The 23225-nt window shown below is 38.6% G+C and overlaps 1 protein-coding gene across 8 annotated transcripts in view; it reads right to left on the bottom strand.

The window, feature by feature from the left end:
- Positions 1-23225, bottom strand: part of LOC117333393 — a 110249-nt gene that overhangs the window by 77939 nt on the left and 9085 nt on the right. For all 8 annotated transcript variants that reach the window (XM_033892668.1, XM_033892667.1, XM_033892672.1 and 5 more), the window contains exon 2: positions 13504-15637. In XM_033892668.1, the coding sequence (XP_033748559.1) occupies positions 13504-14346 (843 nt within the window). In that variant the 5' untranslated portion in view covers positions 14347-15637. The remainder of the gene's footprint in view (positions 1-13503; positions 15638-23225) is intronic.

Raw genomic sequence — 23225 nt, 5'->3', positions numbered from 1 at the left:
TATGATAATAGGTCTGACCAGACACATCTAGTTATGGTTATCTGGTAATAGGTCTGACAGACTCATCTAGTTATGGTTATATGGTAATAGCTCTGACCAGACACATCTAGTTATGGTTATATGGTAATAGGTCTGACAGATACATCTAGTTATGGTTATATGGTAATAGCTCTGACCAGACACATCTAGTTGTGGTTATATGGTAATAGGTCTGACAGACTCATTTAGTTATGGTTATATGGTAATAGGTCTGACCAGACACATCTAGCTATGGTTATATGGTAATAGGTCTGACAGACTCATCTAGCTATGGTTATATGGTAATAGATCTGACCAGACACATCTAGTTATGGTTATATGGTAATAGGTCTGACAGACTCATCTAGCTATGGTTATATGGTAATAGGTCTGACAGACACATCTAGCTATGGTTATATGGTAATAGGTCTGACAGACTCATCTAGTTATGGTTATATGGTAATAGGTCTGACAGACACATCTAGTTATGGTTATATGGTAATAGGTCTGACAGACACATCTAGCTATGGTTATATGGTAATAGACAGACTCATCTAGCTATGGTTATATGGTAATAGGTCTGACAGACTCATCTAGCTATGGTTATATGGTAATAGGTCTGACAGACTCATCTAGCTATGGTTATATGGTAATAGGTCTGATCAGACACATCTAGCGATAGTTACATGGTAATAGGTCTGACAGGCTCATCTAGCTATGGTTATACGGTAATAGGTCTGACCAGACACATCCAGTTATGGTTATATGGTAATAGGTCTGACAGACACATCTAGCTATGGTTATATGGTAATAGGTCTGACAGACACATCTAGTTATAGTTATATGGTAATAGGTCTGACCAGACTCATCTAGCTATGGTTATATGGTAATAGGTCTGACAGACACATCTAGCTATGGTTATATGGTAATAGGTCTGACAGACACATCTAGTTATAGTTATATGGTAATAGGTCTGACAGACTCATCTAGTTATGGTTATATCGTAATAGGTCTGACAGACACATCTAGCTATGGTTATATGGTAATAGGTCTGACAGACACATCTAGTTATGGTTATATGGTAATAGACAGACTCATCTAGCTATGGTTATATGGTAATAGGTCTGACAGACACATCTAGCTATGGTTATATGGTAATAGGTCTGACAGACACATCTAGCTATGGTTATATGGTAATAGGTCTGACAGACACATCTAGTTATGGTTATATGGTAATAGGTCTGACCAGACACATCTAGTTATGGTTATATGGTAATAGGTCTGACCAGACTCATCTAGCTATGGTTATATGGTAATAGGTCTGACAGACACATCTAGCTATGGTTATATGGTAATAGGTCTGACAGACACATCTAGTTATGGTTATATGGTAATAGGTCTGACAGACACATCCAGTTATGGTTATATGGTAATAGGTCTGACAGACACATCTAGCTATGGTTATATGGTAATAGGTCTGACAAACACATCTAGTTATGGTTATGTGGTATTATTTGGTCGGGGTATTATTATTTGGTCGGGGTATCACAAGGAAAGTTCCAAGATTACATTGTCAAAAACCACAGCAGCACGTGCGAGGTTTGTCTCTTCATCCCAAACTATCTTTTGGGGATGGTACACTTTCCATGTTATATCTCCGGAGCTAACTCCCGACGGACGAGTGGACAAGGACCAGATGTACCATACGTACACTCATTGTGTAATACCCAGTAATGGTTTTCCATGGGCGGAACACAGTCAATACCAATCCTTAGAGTATGCTTTTGAAAGTTATTTCATATCCAGCAGATATGAATGTAGATCCAGAATATGGTCAAAGGACAAAAATCCCAAGGAGTTTTGCCAATGGTAGCATGTTTAGTGTTCTCTTCGTACCTAGCATGATGTACATGTATGCTTATTCGTCCAGGGATGGAGGCAGACCGTCCACGGGGGAAACTTACTGTATGGTCGAGCTATCCTCATTCCCATATGTTAACGGCAGGGCCCCGACATTTCCCTTGGTATTATCCACAACTAATTAGCGGGAACTGTAAGGACCCAGAGTCCAGTCAGGGTAAGATAAGTGTATCCTTTGTCTGAAGGTATTCTCAATCGTTTAGGTTATCAACGGCAGGCCTAGGCCCGGAGTCTAAGTATCAACGACAGACCCAGGCCCGGAGTCTAAGTCTCAATGACAGACCTAGGCCCGGAGTCTAAGTCTCAATGGCAGACCCAGGCCCGGAGTCTAAGTATCAACGGCAGGCCTAGGCCCGGAGTCTAAGTCTCAATGGTAGACCCAGGCCCGGAGTCTAAGTCTCAATGGTAGACCCAGGCCCGGAGTCTAAGTCTCAATGACAGACCTAGGCCCGGAGTCTAAGTCTCAATGGCAGACCCAGGCCCGGAGTCTAAGTATCAACGGCAGGCCTAGGCCCGGAGTCTAAGTCTCAATGGTAGACCCAGGCCCGGAGTCTAAGTCTCAATGGTAGACCCAGGCCCGGAGTCTAAGTATCAACGGCAGGCCTAGGCCCGGAGTCTAAGTCTCAATGGCAGGCCTAGGCCCGGAGTCTAAGTCTCAATTGTAGACCCAGGCCCGGAGTCTAAATCTCAACGGCAGGCCTAGGCCCGGAGTCTAAGTCTCAATGGCAGGCATAGGCCTGGAGACTAAGTATCAACGGCAGGCCTTGTCCCGGAGACTATGTCTCAATGGCAGGCCCAGGCCCGGAGACTACGTCTCAATGACAGGTCTAGGCCCGGAGTCTAAGTCTCAATGGCAGACCCAGGCCCGGAGTATAAGTCTCAATGGCAGACCCAGGCCCGGAGTCTAAGTCTCAATGGCAGACCCAGGCCCGGAGTCTAAGTCTCAATGGCAGACCCAGGCCCGGAGTCTAAGTCTCAATGGCAGGCCTAGGCCCGGAGTTTAAGTCTCAATGCCAGGCCTAGGCCCGGAGTCTAAGTCTCAATGGCAGACCCAGGCCCGGAGTCTAAGTCTCAATGGTAGACCCAGGCCCGGAGACTAAGTCTCAATGGCAGACCCAGGCCTGGAGACTAAGTCTCAATGGCAGACCCAGGCCCGGAGTCTAAGTCTCAATGGCAGACCCAGGCCCGGAGACTAAGTCTCAATGGCAGACCCAGGCCCGGAGTCTAAGTCTCAATGGCAGACCCAGGCCCGGAGTCTAAGTCTCAATGGCAGACCCAGGCCCGGAGACTAAGTCTCAATGGCAGACCCAGGCCCGGAGACTAAGTCTCAATGGCAGACCCAGGCCCGGAGTCTAAGTATCAATGGCAGACCCAGGCCCGGAGTCTAAGTCTCAATGGCAGACCCAGGCCCGGAGTCTAAGTCTCAATGGCAGACCCAGGCCCGGAGTCTAAGTCTCAATGGCAGACCCAGGCCCGGAGACTAAGTCTCAATGGCAGACCCAGGCCCGGAGACTAAGTCTCAATGGCAGACCCAGGCCCGGAGTCTAAGTATCAATGGCAGACCCAGGCCCGGAGTCTAAGTCTCAATGGCAGACCCAGGCCCGGAGACTAAGTCTCAATGGCAGACCCAGGCCCGGAGACTAAGTCTCAATGGCAGGCCCAGGCCCGGAGTCTAAGTATCAATGGCAGACCCAGGCCCAGAGTCTAAGTCTCAATGGTCGGCTCAGGGCCGGATTCTAAGTCTCAATGGCAGACCTAGGCCCGGAGACTAAGTCTCAATGGCAGACCTAGGCCCGGAAACTAAGTCTCAATGGTCGGCTCAGGGCCGGAGACTAAGTAAGGTAGTATGATATTGTTTTTCTTTGAATTCCTCGTACGGATTGTATGATGTATACATTCGTCCCTTCATCCCCTGTAATTGTTCTGGTTACCCGACATGACCATTGAGTCAATTGTTGAGTGGTTGGGCAGACGGATAATTCTAGATACATCCTAAATTGTATTAGTATCTTCAGATGAAACGTTGATGTTGGATTCTCGATTTTTCCCATGATAATACCCAATGACCAAATCACGCGGGGGTGGAGCCGAGCAATCCGACATACTGTAAGGTCAAATGTAGTAATAGTGTTATAGTGTTGTGTTTTATATGATTATAGGGTTCTATATCACTTTGGTTTGGTTTTGGTTTGGTTTGGTTTGTTTTTGTTTAGCGTCCTATTAACAGCCAGGGTCATTTAAGGACGTGCCAGGTTTTGGAGGTGGAGGAAAGCCGGAGTACCAGGAGAAAAACCACCGGCCTACGGTCAGTACCTGGCAACTGCCCCACGTAGGTTTCGAACTCGCAACCCAGAGGTGGTGGGCTAGTGATAAAGTGGCGGGATATATATGTTATATACAATGTAATGTTATTAAATACAGAGTATACAGTACATTGTCCCTGAAATAACGTGGACTTCTCTGTTCTATTATATCAATATCACTGACTACGGTACGGTACACATCATACACTAATCAAGTTTGTAAATTATTAATTACTTAAGTTTAGTTTTAGTTTAAATAAATTGTATTGCAGATAAAAGTAAATGGATTTGGGCAAAAGTTGCACAACTTGGGCCCTTTCCGTAACGAGGATGTACCAGGTATAATTATACTTATATTGTATTTTAACAGAGACGGCGATACAGATATAAACGATCAGAATAGATAAAGAACATCAAAAACAAAAGTATGAAAACTTGTGTAGAGTTTTGTAAGATGAAGAACATGTATGTGGTTTATCTGGTCTTGCCGACGTAGGTAGACTGCTTTACTGACACACAATAAATCATAATCCTTCTCACTGCCAGTACACATCCTCAGTACCTTCACCAATTTAAATTATTAATTATTTGATACATAACTGCTTAATAATTAACATTATGAAATAATGTACTTTTCACAGTTATATTCCGGATAAGAAATAATGGTACATTGTATATATCATTCAATTTAAAGTTCAAGTTCAATTATTTATTAGAGTGTCAAATAACTTACAACATATAAAATACATCATAAAATATTTCTCTTTCGAAGTAAGATATGTCCAGCCATTTATGACTTATTTAGACACTATAAAACAAAATAATAGTATAAGATATTGCATGCTAAAAGTTAATAAGGTAAGGTTATCCCAAGCTATTAAAAATGGTACAGTACGTAGCCGCGTTATGTTACATGAATAAAACGCTACGAAAAGTTGCTTCTTCTCCTCCACATAGCATCAAGCTGATTGGCGAGGAGATTTGGGGGAGATTTATCTACAAGATATTTAAACTGATTAAAACTGTAAATATGATACTGTGGTAAGATGTTGATATTTGTTGTGGTTGTCGTCGAGACGATTAAGACTATAAATAAAATCACGAAAAATGTATTGAGTGTTAAATGTGTAGGTCGTAGAGATCATAACACATGTACCGAGAAAACACATTTATATGTCTGTTTTGATCGTGTGAAAAACTCGCTAGAACTCTGTTTGAAGTGTCCAATATTACAGCACTCCTGGGTTTAATGTGCCCCCTACCTACTCGTCGTCTCGGATAGTAACATAACCCAGACATGTACAGGTGAAATCTATCCTAGTCTCGAGGCAATTGTAAATATTGTGATATCACTTAAAACCATTTTATGTGACTTTCGATTCTGAACTCGGTATAGTAAATGTCATGTTTTATATGTGTGTCCCAAAAGCTCCCCTCTCTCGTCCACAATACATGATTTATTGTAAGAGTAGAATGTTTGGGTGATTTATGACCATCCCTCTGACACGCGTATTGACGTTGGTAACAACTAAACAACCATATTAAATGTGTATGACAGATACTTGTGTTTTAAATTAAACATGGGAAACATTTCTTTTAAGATATCAATTACACAAAAAGTAAAACATATACATAAGGCTTACATTTATATAACAGTATAGGTGTAACATACAATCTAATATACAAATAAACTACCAAATACTTTAACTTGATAAGGATACTTATAAATAACATAATTTATAGACATATATATCATACATATATATGTACAAATAAATAATGTAATTTATAAACATACTACCAAATACTTTAACTTAATGATCATGATTGTAAATAATATAGTTTAGTTTAATTCTATAAATACAAATGTGATATGAAAATTAAATTACCGGATTAAATAAAATTAAGTAAATTAAATTAAAGAGTTTTTCACGCAAACTTTGAAGGATGATATATATAAAATACCATTAATTTAACTTTAACATACAAACCTTAAATGATAATATATATGAAATACCATGAAGTTACTTTAACATACAAACTTTGAAGGATATGTATAAAACACCAGTACGTTATAGAATTTAAAAATAAGCATTCCAGAAAATGACGTTACACAACTTACACAATAAAAACTGTTGAATGCGATCGAATCTGATATAACGCAGCAGTTATTTACACCATCACTTTCAAATTGTCATGCTTTCTTCGCGACCAGAATATGCTCCAATACTGCCTTCCCAGTAAAGCCAATCAACACTACAATTTCCTTGAAATATGCAACAAAATGTTCCACAAAAACAAAACAATTGTAACGTGAACATATATTTTTAACGCTTTTCATTTCATTTGTCTTACACTATTCCAGTTTGGTCAATTCAACAAAATCAGTAAATCTTGTAGAGATTTGTCGCCGATTGTAGAGTGTTCCTCAATCATTAAAACAGTGTCACGTGATCTTTCCTCCTATAATGCTGTGATATATTATTGTTATTTTCACCTTACTATTTGTACGTATATTGGGATATTTGAAATCAAATGTCGCTTAATGAGCTACTTAAACCTGTACTAAAAGGTGCATTCTAAACGCACTATCAGTAAGAAAATTACAATAGAATTAATGTCTTGAAAATACACAAATCAGCGACATAGGTTCTCAAAGTAATTTCATACCCAACTACAATTCTTAGTTTATATATCAATGCCAATCGGATATTGATATTGTAACTGGGTTTGACCGTAGCTTTCGCATAAGCTTCTTCAGTACAGTAAACAAATGGTAAAATCATTTAATAGAAGGAATTGAAATTGACAGTAGTGACGGTATGTTATTACTGAAACTAGGAAGATATTGGTTATCAGATATCAATATATGAAAATTGTTATAGAAATATTTAAAAGTTTCAATTCTAGACATGGACGTTAAATCATCAAAATTCCTGATGTTCAAGACAAAGATCAGCAAGATAATAAAACCACTAATTAGGCAAATATTGGACTGATATGTCTGAAATTAAGGGTACGCAAAGCGCCCCAAAATAAAAATATAACAAAAGCCTTCTTCCAATTGCAATCAGAGAAATTATATACTTGACCTGGGACTCAATGGAGGCGTTACATAATGTCTCCGTACCAATAATCTACTGCTCGATACACCTTACCAGGCTATTGTTTGTAGGGGCCGTAATCTCACTGACCACACAGCTTAACAATAGGCGCACTCACCATTTATAAGAGTTTAATCGGCGTTACTCTTACTCAAATAGATTAATTGGATGGCCAGTATGTACATATAAGTGTCGTAGAATTAATTTCACTTCAATTATATTTGGCATTTTGCTTTTTAATAGCTTATAGAGAAACGGATATACACTTTGTCACAGACCACAAACTTAGCATTTATAACATCCAAATGTTCCAGTTTCCATAGTATCTTTTCTCCAATTGTGAAATTTTAGCATACTAATATGGTGTTCTTCTTACAGTTAATAACACATAAATGATGGCCATAATATCCAAATTGCTGGTTTGCATTTACAGGAGAAAAAAGACTGAGAATTACCGTCAAAAATAATTGGTTCTGAAATGTTTTTAAGTCCATTTACACACAAAAAAAAAAAACATTTTTGAAAGATTACCCAGTCAATGAGAGTGGCATTCCATAAATGTATCAAGGTTTCTAACACAGACAATTCTGTAAGGTGCCCGGGCTACAGAGGCAGACAAATAGACCAGGTTATGTGTTATGGTCCTGAATCACTGACTCACTGGATGACATCAATCTAAGTCTTGAGTGACTTCTGTGATGTCCTAGTTCAGCGACTTCGTCATATTCTTATAAAAACTTTCAAAATGGAAAAACTCAACATATTTTATAACAATGATGATAATATAAATACTTGTACGCATTAATCTCTTTATATGGTTATATAGCTTGTTACACCAGCGTTTAAAGCAGAAGTATTCTATCGAGAAAAGTTGGAACAGCAGTAAAATATCTTAACATAATCTTCTAAAAAGATATTTAAACAGAGAGTGGTTAATACTGAACACTTCAAACAAAGTTCTGGTGAATTTTTTACACGAGGAAATGATTGATGACATTGTAGACACAGTATCACTGAGATAAGATATAGTCCTGTAGACACAGTATCACTGAGATAAGATATAGTCCTGTAGACACAGTATCACTGAGATAAGATATAGTCCTGTAGACACAGTATTATTGAGATAAGATATAGTCCTGTAGACACAGTATTACTGAGATAAGATATAGAACCGTAGACACAGTATTACTGAGATAAGATATAGTCCTGTAGACACAGTATTATTGAGATAAGATATAGAACCGTAGACACAGTATCACTGAGATAAGATATAGTCCTGTAGACACAGTATTACTGAGATAAGATATAGTCCTGTAGACACAGTATCACTGAGATAAGATATAGCCCTGTAGACACAGTATCACTGAGATAAGATACATGTAGACATGGTATCACTGAGATAAGATATAGTCCTGTAGACACGGTATCACTGAGATAAGATATAGTCCTGTAGACACAGTATCACTGAGATAAGATATAGTCCTGTAGACACATTATTACTGAGATAAGATATAGTCCTGTAGACACAGTATCACTGAGGTAAGACATAGCCCTGTAGACACAGTATCACTGAGATAAGATATAGTCCTGTAGACACAGTATCACTGAGATAAGATATAGTCCTGTAGACACAGTATCACTGAGATAAGAGATAAGATATAGTCCTGTAGACGCAGTATTACTGAGATAAGATATAGCCCTGTGGTAGACACAGTATTACTGAGATAAGATATAGTACTGTAGACACAGTATCACTGAGATAAGATATAGTACTGTAGACACAGTATTACTGAGATAAGATATAGTCCTGTAGACACAGTATTACTGAGATAAGATATAGTCCTGTAGACACATTATTACTGAGATAAGATATAGCCCTGTAGACACAGTATCACTAAGATAAGATATAGCCCTGTAGACACGGTATTACTGAGATAAGATATAGTCCTGTAGACACAGTATTACTGAGATAAGATATAGCCCTGTAGACACAGTATCACTGAGATAAGATATAGTCCTGTAGACACAGTATCACTGAGATAAGATATAGCCCTGTAGACACAGTATCACTGAGATAAGATATAGTCCTGTAGACACGGTATCACTGAGATAAGATATAGTCCTGTAGACACGGTATCACTGAGATAAGATATAGTCCTGTAGACACGGTATCACTGAGATAAGATATAGTCCTGTAGACACGGTATCACTGAGATAAGATATAGTCCTGTAGACACGGTATCACTGAGATAAGATATAGTCCTGTAGACACGGTATCACTGAGATAAGATATAGTCCTGTAGACACGGTATCACTGAGATAAGATATAGCCCTGTAGATACAGTATCACTGAGATAAGATATAGCCCTGTAGACACGGTATCACTGAGATAAGATATAGTCCTGTAGACACGGTATCACTGAGATAAGATATAGTCCTGTAGACACAGTATCACTGAGATAAGATATAGTCCTGTAGACACAGTATCACTGAGATAAGATATAGTCCTGTAGACACAGTATTACTGAAATAAGATATAGTCCTGTAGACACAGTATCACTGAGATAAGATATAGTCCTGTAGACACAGTATTACTGAGATAAGATATAGTCCTGTAGACACAGTATTACTGAGATAAGATATAGTCCTGTAGACACAGTATCACTGAGATAAGATATAGTCCTCTAGACACAGTATCACTGAGGTAAGATATAGTCCTGTAGACACAGTATTACTGAGATAAGATATAGACCTGTAGACACAGTATTACTGAGATAAGATATAGTCCTGTAGACACAGTATCACTGAGATAAGAGATAAGATATAGTCCTGTAGACACAGTTTTACTGAGATAAGATATAGTCCTGTAGACACAGTATCACTGAGATAAGATATAGTCCTGTAGACACAGTATTACTGAGATAAGATATAGCCCTGTAGACACAGTATTACTGAGATAAGATATAGTCCTGTAGACACAGTATTACTGAGATAAGATATAGTCCTGTAGACACAGTATCACTGAGATAAGATATATCCCCGTAGACACAGTATCACTGAGATAAGATATAGTCCTGTAGACACAGTATCACTAAGATAAGATATAGCCCTGTAGACACAGTATTACTGAGATAAGATATAGTCCTGTAGACACAGTATCACTGAGATAAGATATAGTCCTGTAGACACAGTATCACTGAGATAAGATATAGTCCTGTAGACACAGTATCACTGAGATAAGATATAGTCCTGTAGACACAGTATTACTGAGATAAGATATAGTCCTGTAGACACAGTATCACTGAGATAAGATATAGCCCTGTAGACACAGTATCACTGAGATAAGATATAGTCCTGTAGACACAGTATTACTGAGATAAGATATAGTCCTGTAGACACAGTATTACTGAGATAAGATATAGTCCTGTAGACACAGTATCACTGAGATAAGATATAGCCATGTAGACACAGTATCACTGAGATAAGATATAGTCCTGTAGACACAGTATTACTGAGATAAAATATAGCCCTGTAACGTTATAGACACAGTATTACTGAGATAAGATATAGCCCTGTAACGTTATAGACACAGTATTACTGAGATAAGATATAGTCCTGTAGACACAGTATCACTGAGATAAGATATAGCCCTGTAGACACAGTATCACTGAGATAAGATATAGTCCTGTAGACACAGTATCACTGAGATAAGATATAGCCCTGTAGACACAGTATCACTGAGATAAGATATAGCCATGTAGACACAGTATCACTGAGATAAGATATAGTCCTGTAGACACAGTATTACTGAGATAAGATATAGTCCTGTAGACACAGTATCACTGAGATAAGATATAGCCCTGTAGACACAATATCACTGAGATAAGATATAGTCCTGTAGACACAGTATCACTGAGATAAGATATAGTCCTGTAGACACAGTATTACTGAGATAAGATATAGCCCTGTAACGTTATAGACACAGTATAACAATATTATAGTGTTGTCAACACAAAGACCAGGAAGTAACAATTAACCGGTACACAGATCTAGATCTTATATTTATCTTTTTGGAGAATATTTAAACAGATTTTTGATGTTCCAAGATTAAAGAGGCTTACCCGCAGACGGACCGGTAAACGGCACATCTCCGATCACTAAATAAACTTCAGTACACGTTTCTATGTGACAAAATTAGAGGCTTTCCGACTTTATTTCTTGAAAACAATTACAAAATATGTATTTAAAAGACGTTTTAAAACTCAACCTGAGAGGGAAATGTATGGAATATAACGGCAAATCTTCTTTGTAAATCGCCTCTGCCTTTGAAGTTATCACTGTGCGGCACTTTGCACGTGCTTGTTTCTTTGATGTGTCAATCAAATTAGACTTATTGCGGGTTGCGATTAAATAAATAATATTTAAAAATGAGGTTTTAATATCACTTTTCAGCGTTTTATAAGGAAAATAAAATGAAAAACTCAACAATTCCAACAATCTGTCATGTGTAAAAAATCTTTTTCTATTAGCCAATTTTTCTGATCTCTCTGCGGGCAAGCCTCTTTAAGTTACTCAGTCCAAATTCTAGCTAATTTAATTAATCAATTAATTTATCTTTCAAGAAATTTTACGAGAACTATTAAAGTATTAGAACCCCTATGAGCTATAATACGTTATATGGTGTTAATAGTAGTTTCTATAAGTACTACGTCCTATTCATTCCTTTGACCGTGGATCTATAAAAAGGTCACACACATGCAGAACAGTATTGGTTTTATCGCAAAGATCACAATGCGTCATTCTGACGACTTTTTTGATTTACTAAATTTACAATCCTGCTATAATGAATACTTTGTGACCACCGTGAAACCTTTCCGAGCTTGCTGTTTACATGGCGAGGAATTGGTTACTCCATCCGCCACCTCCATTCCCTGGTCTTGTTATGGCGTTCCTTACAAACTCTCTCCTCTGTTCCAGCTACTGCTTATATATCTATTTGAAATAATGCTTTCCTTTTTTGATGTTTTTATTTTACAAAACAAACATTTTTATTAAAGATTTGTTAATATGGTTATTGACGAATAAGGTTAATCGTTCCTTTACTTAAGTGACTTTTGAAGGTCAATTCAATAGAACTATGAGCTCGAAACTTATGAAATCGCACTGATAAGGTGAGAGGCACGGATAAGAGTGAGCTGTATTTAACATAGGTAGTGGGGTTCTATATATTAATCATACTAATGAACAATCTCCAATAAGTCATCTTATTAACTGTCGGGTCAATATAATCACAAACAGTGTTCTACACAATAGTGTGACTAGGCTTCGGCCTGAAAGTCTTCAATAAGCTATTGACTTCCACACGGAAAGTTACCGATGTAATTATCGTACAAAAACGTGTGTAAGCACCAACCAAAGATAACAGAATATCTATCACCATTATTTCTTGAGTTCGTAGATATTTTCATAAGTTTAGGATTTTTCGATAACATCACTAAAGGTCGTTGGATGGCCTGGTATTAACACTGTACACAATAGGCCCTGGCCGGACTCCTTGACCATAACATATTGACTTTGTACAAAAACAAACATCAATCACGGCGTTAATGTGTTAATATAATTGAAGGTTACGATATTTTCTCGCCAATATAAACAGCGGGGGTCAGGAGTGAGACATCGAGTCAACATTTGAGAGAAGTTCCATCCCGACTACCGCCGGCTTGTGTACCAACATAGAAAATGGGATACCAGCGACAATCTTAATGGTTAATTCAGTCTTATCCAAACATGGTAAAGACCAACTTAAATTGACATTGTGTTTGCATAAATTATGAAAAACATTGCACGCTATACTTCGTTGCGGAGAACAAATACATACAATGTACATTTACTTCCTTTTTAATACACTGTGTTAAAATATTCAGTTTGTGTGAACTATTCTACAATTGTGTCCATTAAATATTTATATCAAAAATGTGTTATTTGAAATTTCTCGACAAGAATGTAATCATATCATTATTTATGAATCGCCAATCTTAAACAACTGTACAAATATTGGTTTGGTGTTAGTGTGTATATGGGAATCATTAGTTCTAGTAAAGAACATATACATCATTCACAATTTTAACTGATTGGCTAAAAACAGAGAAAACACTTACCTTTCCCCATTTTGAAAATATCCAGTCTAAGAAATTCTGCACACCACCAAAGCACTTCTGTATCCGGTCCCTTTCGGACATGAAACCCTTACAAATCAGACACGAGTCTTCATGACAAGGTTCAATGTTGCACGAGGGCGTGATTGGCCGGGAACGACTCCGACGCCAAGAGTCCAAGAACTTGTTTCTCTTGGATTTTTCATGATAAGGTTCTGCGATTGAGATAGTTTCACCGTAGCTGTCCAGATGTTCTGGTAGATCACTATCAATTGGAGGAAGAAAGGAGGAGAAAGACATTGTTTCTTCCGGGGATATTGAGGATGACTGCTTAACGTCTTCCTCGTCAGAATACGCGTCTAAATCGTCACTGGATTTGTACACTGTTGACTGACTTAGACTCAGGTCGTCGAAAGTGACACCCCTTCTGAGGGAACCGAATCCACTGTCTAAATCGCTTCTTGATGAAGGTCGGGAGCATCTACTCTTACTCCGAAATGACACTCGTGACGAATTGTGTCGCACGCGCATGTAATCCGCATCCGGATGTAATGTTGACAGATGTAAAGCATTGTAATCCTGATCAGGGATCACGCATGCGTCCCCGCGAAGGTTCATGAGGTCATACGCGGTTCTGACACTTGCCTTCGGTAGGAGCATCATGGGAACTTCATTGATCGTTAGTGACCTTTCTTTCCTTTTCTGATCGATTCTCCTTTTGAGGCGGAGGATATTGAGGCGACTGTCCTTAGAGGGTGCCCCTTCCACACGCGGTAGAGGGCATGCTATAGACGTTTTCGGTCGTTGCTGACGATCTGTCACCAACACGGCAGAAATAGCCGCCATTTTAAAGCGATATGTTTGATGACGAGTTGATCCCAATATGTCAGCCACGCGAGATACGTTGTATTTTGGAATGTGAGAAGCGTTCACTATTTTCTTATTGTGCCATTTCTTTGTCGTTATTGTTTAAAGACACTGAAAATGGTTTCCAATGGGTTTCTAAGAAACATCATGGAAATGTGGCATGTCCGCCTAACCTACTGAAAAAGTAAATCGAGTATCTATATTGAGATAGCAAGACTGTATTTTTCTATGTAGTTAAGTTCTCGTCACCCCGCTTGCAAAAAAAAAAAAAAAAAAACTAAATAAATAAAAAAAATCAAAGGAATCCATAAAAGAGGTGAAAATCCATTGAGTCTGAACCTTCTAGGAATTGCTATTAACAACTGATGTATGATGGTCTTCGGGTCGTCAACCCCCTGTTACACAAGTTTAAGTTCGACTAGCGCCAGACAGGTCATCCATGTGGTCATTACTCAAGCATCCGATGCTTAAGACTACAGAGGGACATGTCGACGTAATCCAATGGACGTTGGTCTCGTCTGATTGTGTTAATTGCTCTCACAGATCTAGATACACGACAGGTAAAAAGAACATACCTGTATTCAAAGATTTACGCTGTGTACATAGTAGTGAACCCTGCGGTTTATACAAATAACAGGATTACTACAAAAAACATTAAATCTTTTCTTTAGTGGGCTCAGCCCGTCCGTGATCTCCCGTGGTCCGTATTTGTCTTGGATGACGACTTTGTTTGAGCAAGGCTGGATATTTCATGGCGAAACAAAAGTGTTTGGTTATTGCGTACAGTCATGTCGCTGTTTCGGTCCACTTTGGCGCGTTGTATCATGGCAATGACGAAGAGGGCTAGATATCCAAGTTATTGAAAGCACGTCCGCATGTCGTGTGGATGATGATGAAACACTGGCCGTCATGTCAATGTAGAGTTGTGGGGTATAAATCGGCCTTGTTTGTTTCACTACCTTCCTACATAAACGTCTGTATGTCCATCATTATCTACCCGGCTCAGTCCATTACACACTGTCGAGTCCGACGTACACACGCGAGGGACTTGTTTAATTATCCGGCTACGTCAAGGTATGATCTGTCAATTTTAACCCATTACACGTATTTATTATCCGTAAATTAGAAAATGTGTTTGTTGACTTATGTGGAGAGCTATCACACTAGGATGTGTCTATACAGTCCTTTGTCCGGAGATAGAGGGACGGACTTGTGGAGATCCTGGAAACATAGTCGATATTGATAACGGTATTTCCTGTTACTCTTCCTTCTACAACGAAAAACAAACAAAATATTACACATAAAACACATCGATTGATCTCTTAAACGAATGTTTAGGAATCGATGATTTCACGCCCATTCGAACACACACATGTATAAGCTAAAAGGCTGCGTATAGGCACTGCGGTAGATACCTGCTTAATTCGATTGGTAAATAATACAATAATAGCTATGTAGAACGATTGTATTCAGTCTATTTTTAAAGTATCATCAAATAAATAAGGCATATCGAGTTAAAATGGTTTCATATACTTATGTATCGTTATCGCTATATGGTTTCAGATACATTGTAGTTTAAATTACATGCATCATTATCGCTGTTAAGTTACCTGAGGTCTTCTTTAGACGGCATTGTACAATTGAAGAACAGCTGAATTCAACAATTACGTTTTCTTAGTGGCATAATGATATAGTGATGTGTAAATATATGCACCGTCTTCCTCTAAACCGTTAAGAAACCGCTTTCATTCTCATAAGCATAAAGCGCGTCAATTCGGTGTGGAGATAAAAACAACAGAGAATACCGACACAATAACGGACCCATTCAAACTCATAAACAACAGAGAATACTGACACAATAACGGACCCATTCAAACTCATAAACAACAGAGAATACCGACACAATAACGGACCCATTCAAACTCATAAACAACAGAGAATACCGACACAATAACGGACCCATTCAAACTCATAAACAACAGAGAATACCGACACAATAACGGACCCATTCAAACTCATAAACAACAGAGAATACCGACACAATAACGGACCCATTCAAACTCATAAACAACAGAGAATATCGACACAATAACGGACCCATTCAAACTCGTAAACAACAGAGAATATCGACACAATAACGGACCCATTCAAACTCGTAAACAACAGAGAATACCGACATAATAACGGACCCATTCAAACTCATAAACAACAGAGAATACTGACACAATAACGGACCCATTCAAACTCATAAACAACAGAGAATACCGACACAATAACGGACCCATTCAAACTCATAAACAACAGAGAATACCGACACAATAACGGACCCATTCAAACTCATAAACAACAGAGAATACCGACACAATAACGGACCCATTCAAACTCATAAACAACAGAGAATACCGACACAATAACGGACCCATTCAAACTCATAAACAACAGAGAATATCGACACAATAACGGACCCATTCAAACTCGTAAACAACAGAGAATATCGACACAATGACGGACCCATTCAAACTCATAAACAACAGAGAATACCGACACAATAACGGACCCATTCAAACTCATAAACAACAGAGAATACCGACATAATAACGGACCCATTCAAACTCGTAAACAACAGAGAATACCGACACAATAACGGACCCATTCAAACTCGTAAACAACAGAGAATACCGACACAATAACGGACCCATTCAAACTCATAAACAACAGAGAATACCGACACAATAACGGACCCATTCAAACTCATAAACAACAGAGAATACCGACACAATAACGGACCCATTCAAACTCATAAACAACAGAGAATACCGACACAATAACGGACCCATTCAAACTCATAAACAACAGAGAATACCGACACAATAACGGACCCATTCAAACTCATAAACAACAGAGAATACCGACACAATAACGGACCCATTCAAACTCATAAACAACAGAGAATATCGACACAATAACGGACCCATTCAAACTCGTAAACAACAGAGAATATCGACACAATAACGGACCCATTCAAACTCGTAAACAACAGAGAATACCGACATAATAACGGACCCATTCAAACTCATAAACAACAGAGAATACCGACATAATAACGGACCCATTCAAACTCATAAACAACAGAGAATACCGACACAATAACGGACCCATTCAAACTCGTAAACAACAGAGAATACCGACACAATAACGGACCCATTCAAACTCGTAAACAACAGAGAATACCGACACAATAACGGACCCATTCAAACTCATAAACAACAGAGAATACCGACACAATAACGGACCCATTCAAACTCATAAACAACAGAGAATACCGACACAATAACGGACCCATTCAAACTCATAAACAACAGAGAATACCGACACAATAACGGACCCATTCAAACTCATAAACAACAGAGAATACCGACACAATAACGGACCCATTCAAACTCATAAACAACAGAGAATACCGACATAATAACGGACCCATTCAAACTCGTAAACAACAGAGAATACCGACACAATAACGGACCCATTCAAAGTCATAAACAACAGAGAATACCGACATAATAACGGACCCATTCAAAGTCATAAACAACAGAGAATACCGACACCATAATGGACCCATTCAAACTCATAAACAACAGAGAATACCGACATAATAACGGACCCATTCAAACTCATAAACAACAGAGAATACCGACACAATAACGGACCCATTCAACCTCGTAAACAACAGAGAATACAGACACAATAACGGACCCATTCAAAGTCATAAACAACAGAGAATACCGACACAATAACGGACCCATTCAAACTCATAAACAACAGAGAATACCGACACAATAACAGACCCATTCAAACTCGTAAACAACAGAGAATACGGACACAATAACGGACCCATTCAAAGTCGAAAACAACAGAGAATACCGACACAATAACGGACCCATTCAAACTCATAAACAACAGGGAATACTGACACAATAAAGGACCCATTCAACTCGTAAACAACAGAGAATACCGACACAATAACGGACCCATTCAAACTCGTAAACAACAGAGAATACCGACACAATAACGGACCCATTCAAACTCATAAACAACAGAGAATACCGACACAATAACGGACCCATTCAAACTCATAAACAACAGAGAATACCGACATAATAACGGACCCATTCAAACTCATAAACAACAGAGAATACCGACACAATAACGGACCCATTCAAACTCATAAACAACAGAGAATACCGACACCATAACGGACCCATTCAAACTCATAAACAACAGAGAATACCGACACAATAACGGACCCATTCAAACTCATAAACAACAGAGAATACCGACATAATAACGGACCCATTCAAACTCGTAATCGATAAAACGAAGTGAAAAAAATATTTAGATTTGCATGTAGACCTTGACAAAGAAAAAGGAGAGTAAAACCAGGTATTCGGAAAATTCTCACAGCTTGTTGGTGCAATATGACATAGACTTTAGGCTGAAAGTTGAAAACGGTATTCTTGTCCACTTTATTGCGGAATTCTTATTCGCTGTCACAAAATCAATAGAAAATACCAACATCAAAACGAAACAGTAATCCTAAAATAAAAAGCAATAAAACGCTGGCACAATACAAACAAAAATATAGATTCACATGGGGATCATTGAAAATTAGACCAGGTGTTTGGATTAGTAAGCTCTTCTGCTTCACCCATGATAATCGCCATCTAGGTCAAATCCAGGTAATATTACAATAACGAGAACTACCATAGTGACAACGGAACCACTAGGCATATTCTGAACCATTCAGCATATCTCAAATCATATTACTTTAGGAACTCGAATATTTCCAAGAAGAAAAATCCTGATGACGACCACAAAACGTGCCTATGGTCTTCATCAAGCTGTATCTCTCCACGTGTCGTTAGATTTGTCATCATCAGTCGATACCCGTTTATCTTGATACTGGGGACAAGTCCTTGAATAGCGAAGATAGGGGAAGCAGTGATGTTACTATCTTAAAATGGAAAGTTAACAACTGGGAAAATGAAAGCCTCACACTCATCATACAGCTTAGTTGTAAGTTGTTCCTGACTGTTACGTTGTCAGTGACCTTGAGCAAAGGTCAAGGGTTTTATTTTAAGTTACATTTCTCCTTCGAATGGATGGACTAAACACGTGCAGTAGCGAATAGGACTTACGTATTGTATCTCTCTGCTGCTAGATGTCATTAATTACGGGGTCCTTCTGAAGGATCTGAGGTGGATTCTCCTACGCCTTCGGCAGGAGAGGTTTCGAGAGCTAAAGAACAACCTGTTGTTTTTCACTACATTTTGGCCGAAGGGGGCGACTTAAAGTTAAACCCCTGTAAAATCGGTGGTTTGATTTAATTGGTATTAACGGGACGTTGAAATTGATTTTTTTTATAATCTTTTCTCTTCTTTCCTTTTTGTTTTTCTTTCCCGGTTTCGTTTACTTCTGTTCGTATCACCTTGACACCCGTCCACGTACACAAAATCGAGGGGATAACAATTGTTCTGACTTTGAAGGATTTTCTCATGGATCCTTTGAAACTTTTAGAATCCGAGTCTGAGCAAGCGAATTCAGAAGAAGAAAAACAACAACGATAAAGAATATATACCGCAGGAACATGACAGATAATCGAATGGTATTGTGGTGTATAGAGTGAGGAATTTAAGGCTGAACTGTAGGGAATGTCACATGATGCTCAGTGGCCACAACAAGTCATATGGTCCAACCAATGTGGGCAGACCGGACACCCTATGTACGGAGCTGAACCACGGGGTTGTGATTATGGTTCCGCCTGGTGGAGGTTTAACGTGATACAGAGTCCACAAAGCCATGACGTTCCATCTGGTATAACATGGTACTCGGCCTTCTAATTACACCGCTGTAATATTTCGGGAAATAATTCACTAGTGTCAAACTACTTAGATATATTTGGATGTGGACCAAAGAGACCGCATATCAATATCATCTATGCTAGCTTGGGGGTTTTATCTGATTGAAATATGACAGTTACGTCTGTTGACATTTGTATTGAGTCCCGATATCCGTACATTGAAGGTTCCAAGAACAGGAAGGGTTCAAGCAGTACCAATGTAAACACTTCAGACAGTTCTTGTAGGCCGTGTAGCCTCATCAATCAATTGCAATATAAATTGTTTTAGGTTTCACTCACCCAGGCGCAAAGCCTTTCATCTCGTAGGATATATCACAGTGCAGACATGTTTTGTGTACCGAGGAACACAAGTACAAATCGATGACTTGTTGGGCGCTCTGTCTGCCGCTGGCACTTCGTGGAATTATTTACCTTACCACTGTAAAATTTAACTAATTCACTAACTTTTCGTTCTAGGATCATTTACAATAACATGCGTGTACAATATCCCTCTAGATACCTTTCTGATCACACACTTCCCCAGACAGAGCCAGGACGATGATTGGAGTGGTGAGGGGCTCATCTGGTCACTAATAGGGACTCCACCAACCTATTAACTACACATAAATATGGTCCCTAATAGGGACTCCGCCAACCTATTAACTACACATAAATATGGTCACCTAATAGGGACTCCGCCAACCTATTAACTACACATAGATATGGTCACTAATAGGGACTCCGCCAACCTATTAACTACACATAAATATGGTCACCTAATAGGGACTCCGCCAACCTATTAACTACACATAAATATGGTCACCTAATAGGGACTCCACCAACCTATTAACTACACATAAATATGGTCACTAATAGGGACTCCACCAACCTATTAACTACACATAAATATGGTCACTAATAGGGACTCCACCAACCTATTAACTACACATAAATATGGTCCCTAATAGGGACTCCACCAACCTATTAACTACACATAAATATGGTCCCTAATAGGGACTCCGCCAACCTATTAACTACACATAAATATGGTCCCTAATAGGGACTCCACCAACCTATTAACTACACATAAATATGGTCACTAATAGGGACTCCACCAACCTATTAACTACACATAAATATGGTCACTAATAGGGACTCCACCAACCTATTAACTACACATAAATATGGTCACTAATAGGGACTCCGCCAACCTATTAACTACACATAAATATGGTCACTAATAGGGACTCCACCAACCTATTAACTACACATAAATATGGTCACCAATAGGGACTCCACCAACCTATTAACTACACATAAATATGGTCCCTAATAGGGACTCCACCAACCTATTTACTACACATAGATATGGTCACCTAATAGGGACTCCACCAACCTATTACTACACATAAATATGGTCCCTAATAGGGACTCCACCAACCTATTAACTACACATAAATATGGTCACCAATAGGGACTCCGCCAACCTATTAACTACACATAGATATGGTCCCTAATAGGGACTCCGCCAACCTATTAACTACACATAGATATGGTCACCTAATATGGACTCCGCCAACCTATTAACTACACATAAATATGGTCCCTAATAGGGACTCCGCCAACCTATTAACTACACATAAATATGGTCACCAATAGGGACTCCGCCAACCTATTAACTACACATAAATATGGTCCCTAATCGGGACTCCACCAACCTATTAACTACACATAGATATGGTCACTAATAGGGACTCCACCAACCTATTAACTACACATAAATATGGTCACTAATAGGGACTCCACCAACCTATTAACTACACATAAATATGGTCACTAATAGGGACTCCACCAACCTATTAACTACACATAAATATGGTCACCAATAGGGACTCCACCAACCTATTTACTACACATAAATATGGTCACCAATAGGGACTCCACCAACCTATTAACTACACATAAATATGGTCACCAATAGGGACTCCACCAACCTATTAACTACACATAAATATGGTCACCAATAGGGACTCCACCAACCTATTTACTACACATAAATATGGTCACCAATAGGGACTCCACCAACCTATTAACTACACATAAATATGGTCACTAATAGGGACTCCACCAACCTATTAACTACACATAAATATGGTCCCTAATAGGGACTCCACCAACCTATTAACTACACATAAATATGGTCACCAATAGGGACTCCACCAACCTATTAACTACACATAAATATGGTCACCAATAGGGGCTCCGCCAACCTATTAACTACACATAAATATGGTAAAATTAAACAAGAATTCGGACTTTTAGTTTGGATTTTGTTTTGTTTCATATAATATCACATTTCCTATCTGATTTAGAATTTCGCAAATAATCGCCTTTTTTTTAATTTCATTTTCAATATTCCGAAGCTAAACTGAATTATGCTAAGGTATACTGGTGTTATGTCATTAGATAAGGACGCAAGCTTTAGATCTGGAGTACGAGATGATCTTCGATCCAATACACAAATCTACCTGTCTAGTTACTGAATTAATAATATTTCTTTGAAGTTTGTATTTTAAAGCCGATAGAATATATATATACACGTATATGACATTCATATAGAAAAGCAGATATTTTTAAAATGACAGTAATTCTCCGTCTTTTTTCTCCTGTAAATGCAAACCAGCAATTTGGATATTATGGCCGGCAATTAAAATGATTTTGTTTTAGATTATATTAAGAGCATCACATGTTCATAGATTTATTTGACTACACATGCTTATCTCTTCATAGTTGATAAATACGCTATTAAAGTTGTTAAAAAGTCGCCATTGGTTCTAGTGCCAATCTACCAATCGAGGCCATTGAACAAACACATCCCTACATCCTCCTGTCCGACAGCCGAATCCTTTAAGACTGCCCTCCTGTCAGTATACATCCCCCAAAATTAAGTAATACCTATATA

Source organism: Pecten maximus, chromosome 8 (genome assembly GCF_902652985.1).
Source record: "Pecten maximus chromosome 8, xPecMax1.1, whole genome shotgun sequence".
Taxonomy (NCBI): Eukaryota; Metazoa; Mollusca; class Bivalvia; order Pectinida; family Pectinidae; genus Pecten; species Pecten maximus.
Note: the sequence above shows the minus strand (reverse complement) of the source record. Positions and strands in the feature narration are given on the sequence as shown.